Source organism: Carlito syrichta, unplaced genomic scaffold (genome assembly GCF_000164805.1).
Source record: "Carlito syrichta isolate Samal-C Ts95f unplaced genomic scaffold, Tarsius_syrichta-2.0.1 Scaffold307161, whole genome shotgun sequence".
NCBI classification, from domain to species: domain Eukaryota; kingdom Metazoa; phylum Chordata; class Mammalia; order Primates; family Tarsiidae; genus Carlito; species Carlito syrichta.
The window spans coordinates 84000-88658 of record NW_007251257.1 but is presented as its reverse complement, the minus strand read 5'-3'; the positions used below and the strand labels follow the sequence as shown (position 1 = coordinate 88658).

At 32.3% G+C, this 4659-nt stretch overlaps 1 protein-coding gene across 1 annotated transcript; it reads left to right on the top strand.

The window, feature by feature from the left end:
* Positions 1 to 954: 954 nt before the first annotated feature.
* On the top strand, positions 955 to 2023 carry LOC103266361 (olfactory receptor 6C1). The gene has a single exon (XM_008063967.1). The coding sequence runs from the start codon at positions 993 to 995 to the stop codon at positions 1929 to 1931; it is 939 nt and encodes a 312-aa protein (XP_008062158.1). The 5' UTR covers positions 955 to 992; the 3' UTR covers positions 1932 to 2023.
* Positions 2024 to 4659: the final 2636 nt, after the last annotated feature.

The following is a 4659-nucleotide window of genomic DNA, read 5'->3' as shown; positions in this document are numbered from 1 at the left end:
TGAGTGTTAGGAAAAGTCGATAGGTGCTGCTATTGATAGGTGAAGTCAAATAAAATACAGAGACAAATCTTTAAAATGTTTTATTTGAGGAGCAAGAATTTAAGCTTAGGGCATACACTGACCAGGTGGTCTTCGGTATGTCTGAAGAACAAAGAGAAGATTAGAGGTTTTATAAAAAACATGAATGTTATGTATTGATCTTTGAGAAAGTTCACTGGCATAAGTAGGGTTTGGGGGAACTGGCAAATTATGACTGGTGGGTGAAGGCAACGAGTAAAACTATTCTTAGAGTCACAGGAGGTTATGTCAGCAGCTATTAGATAACACTAGTTGCAGATTACAGAGGGCAATTTCAGCAGCCAGGCTTGCAGAGTTACATTTTTAGAGCAATGTTAAGTGTCCTGTGTTTTCCCCCCCCGGCCCTTAATTTAATATAGAAATATATTATAATAAGTAATATTATTGTTTTACTTGGGCATGACAAGAATGACCCAATGCATATGATCAACTTTTACAATGATTAAGGACAAAACATTCACTTAAAGAAAATATCTTTCCCATTTTGAGAATTATCAATGTAATTAAACTTTAACATAAACAAGAAACTTGAATAGGGATTAACACAAGGACACAAAGTTGGTTCTCATTGGGAAGAAACCTTGTGGACACGTCTCTGAAATGTGATCGATATTATTTGGAGTCGGAAGAGTCTGATTACAAATTCCTTTCCTACCACTTCAAGCTGAGTGATACCAAATTTTGTTTCTAACCTGCTTTAACCAAAGAGTTTTGACCAGTAAAGAGAAGAAATTAAAGGATCGCTATTATCAGGTGGCTACAATTTTCCCTGAAGGTGGAAATGGCATACTATGTAAGCCAGGTTCCAGTTCTATACCTGAATATGTGTTAATCCACAACTTTCAAGTTTGTTTTTTGTGTCTTCTCCTTTAGGTCTGGCTTGCAAAATAATAAAAATAAGAAGCAACTGAAGGATGAGAAACAATACAGAAATAACCGAGTTTATTCTCCTGGGATTGACAGACGACCCAAAGCTTCAGGTTGTGATCTTTGTCTTTCTACTGATCACCTACATGCTCAGCATCACTGGGAACCTGACCATCATCACCCTTACCCTATTGGACTCCCACCTCCAGACTCCCATGTATTTTTTTCTCAGAAATTTCTCCATATTAGAAGTTTCATTCACAACTGTCAGTATACCCAAGTTTCTGGGTACCATTAGTTCAGGACATAAAACCATTTCTTTTAATAATTGCATAGTTCAGTTATTTTTTTTCATTCTCTTGGGTGTCACTGAGTTCTACCTTCTGGCTGCCATGTCCTATGATCGTTACATTGCCATCTGCAAGCCCCTGCGGTATACAACCATCATGAATAGAAGAGTCTGTTCGCTGCTTGTCTTTGCATCTTGGCTGGTTTCATTCTTAATCATATTCCCAGCACTCATGTTGCTCTTAAAGCTTGATTACTGTAGGTCTAATGTTATTGACCATTTTACCTGTGATTATTTTCCCCTGCTGCAACTTTCCTGTTCAGACACAAAATTCTTAGAGGTCATGGGGTTTTCCTGTGCTGTGTTTACTCTAATGTTCACCTTGGCATTGATATTTCTGTCTTACATATACATCATCAGAACAATTTTGAGAATTCCTTCTACTAGTCAGAGGACAAAGGCCTTTTCTACGTGTTCTTCCCACATGATTGTCATCTCTCTCTCTTATGGAAGCTGCATTTTTATGTATGTTAAACCCTCGGCAAAAGATAGAATGTCTTTGAGCAAGGGAGTTGCTGTGCTGAACACCTCGGTAGCCCCCATGCTGAACCCTTTTATTTACAGCCTGAGGAATCAGCAAGTCAAGCAAGCCTTCATGAACATAGCAAGGAAAACAGTACTTTTCTCGAGTACATGAAGTGATGTGGCATGATTAATTATAGGCACAGAGAAGGACAATTTAAAACATGAATGTAAATTTTTAGTGGCTTCTCCTAATCAAAATGGCCTCTCTGCTACCTTTGTTCATTGTTTTCTTTTTTCTAACAGTTTGCAAGCAAATTTGTTTAATATATTTCTCATACTATTTAAAGTAATTTTTTTGCGTCTTTCTACTTTGCACAATTTTTAAAATCACAGACTCTTCAATAATAATGTGAAAACTAAAATTATGTTTGAGTTTTATTCTGGAAAAAAGCTTCAAACATTGTGGAACATCTTTATAAATATTTATATGATATTTTGCTTGCTATACACAGAAAATATAGTTTTATAATTTTTTGGGGAAATTTTCTTCTCTATGCTACAGAGGTTCCAGGAAATTATGTGAAAGGTGTAATATAATTTAAAGAAAAATGTAAGTGCATTCCTTTAAAAAGCAAAAAATATTTTTCATTACTCATTTTAATTGGATATGTTCATGAAATCATTCTATTAGTAAAGAAACCTATACCGTTATTAGTATACACTTTTAGATATAAATGCTAAGTAGTTCTCCAAATTTATAAGTCCCACAATGTTTTCTCTATGGAGTGCTAGATAATAGATAAATATGTACATATATGTGTATATATATATGTTGTCAAACATAGAAAATATATATTAGGTATCTATGATAAGTATTTTTCTGTAAATGAGTAGAAAAGCTTCTCTCTGTCAATACATAGATCTCCTATCCAAATTTTTGACTAGTTTAAAACAGGGTATGTAAGTAAATTATTATATATCTTAAAATTATTTAATGTTAAGTTTTATAGCAAATAAAAGCTTCAAAATAAAATAAACATTTCTTTAGGATATATAAAATTACGATTTTATCTATTAAAATTTTGCTTAATTCTACTTAACATATTAGTAAATGTCTAAAGTTGTAGTCAAGATGTGTGTGTTCCCATAACTTCAAAAGTTTAAATAAGAATAATTACACTAAAAGGTATTCTATATTCTATTGACTGTGCTTTTAAGTAATCAGTGATACAAAATTCTTGAGATCCTCATGCAATATATTTAATTGGCAAACTTACAAGAAAGTTTGCTGAAAGAAAAAAAGATGAAAAAAAACCCACCTAAATGAATTCAGAATGCTAAATGGAAGATAGGAATGGCTTCCTAATTTTATTCCTTCTTATCAGAATTAACATTTCAATGTTAAAGAAGAAATTGGAAGTCTGCAGTTTTTATACCGTCTGAACATATGTTTGCTTACCTGTGTGCCAGACATAATATCTTAAATAAGTTACTAAGAATAATAAATGTAAGAATGGAAATAAATCTATAAAGCATCTAATATAATGAGCTATCAATAAATAGTAACAATTATTATTTTTATTGTTATTTATATGTACCTGTATATTTGTGAATATGTCCAGATTTAAAATAAAAAAATTTTCTTAATTGCACTGTTAAATTGTTATTGTTATAAACTTTACTTGTGTATAATAGAGTATTAGCCTTTATTTGTCAGATACTTCTTGAGGAGAAATAGCAGTAATGAAAATATAAACCATGCGACTAGAGTTCATTCATTATACAAGAGATTGGAAGGATAACTATCATAGAAGCCTTGAATGATCATGTAGCCAGACTTATATCAGAGACAAAATTGACATATTTATGACAAGGAGTCTTTTCAAACTATACACAATCTTTTATTCATCCTCGGTTAACAGTTCAAACCAATTCAAATACATTTTTTTCTTAGAAATATGTATGAGTTACATCATTATAACCAATGATATAATTCTACTAGTGTCTTCCAAATAAGCTTTCTCTAGAAGTGCTTGTAATCACTCCACATTTAATTTATTTTTCCAGGTTTGTAACTAGCATATATCTATTGATATAGAACTTTTACAATGAAGTGTTGAATGGATAACTCTATTCTTTTTAGAAAATAGAGTTATCCATTCAAAAACATGAAACCAACCAGGCAGCTAGGTTTGGGTCATTCCTCAGGCTAAAGTTCTATACTCATTTACTTTAAAAACAAGCTCTATTTAAAGAAAGTTCATAATAGGAAATTGGACAGAATCCACACATACGGCGATTTTTCATTTAACCAGAAACTATTAGAGCAGTTTAGAAAGAATATAATTGTGAGAAGTGGACTGCATTACTGATGAAGACCTTAGCCTGTATCCAGGAAATGTTTTCTCTGCATATTTGAGACCTAAGATCTTTGAAATATGTCTCTCTTACCAACCAAGGAGTCAGCAACAAAAAGGCTGCATTTTTATTGTCAGTATATTTAAGGATTTTGAAAGTAGCTTTATAGCCCCAAGAAAAATCATACCTTAATCTACTACTTTTCATAATGGTTTGATCATTAAATAGTTATTGTGTGTAGACACTATACTTACCAAAAACTGTATGATCAAAAGAGTTAACACATAAAACTTTGAAAAATTTTTGCGTAATTAGTGGCAGTTATAGAACAAATCAGGAGTAATTAAAAGCAGAATCCCTGAGTATTAATTGTTTTCTCTGTTAACTGTTAGTTTTGTGCAGTAGGAGAGGAATTCCAAGCACAGAACTTCCAGAACCTCCAACAACATCTTAAAAAATCAGCAATTAAGAGGGCAAGAGAGGGGTACTATGTGCTGTAAATCATTTCCAGAGTAAAAATAAAGAAAATGACTTCCTAGGAC

Coding starts and splice junctions, on each gene's coding strand:
- LOC103266361 (XM_008063967.1), top strand. CDS start 993: ATGAGAAACAATACAGAAATAACCGAGTTTATTCTCCTGGGATTGACA.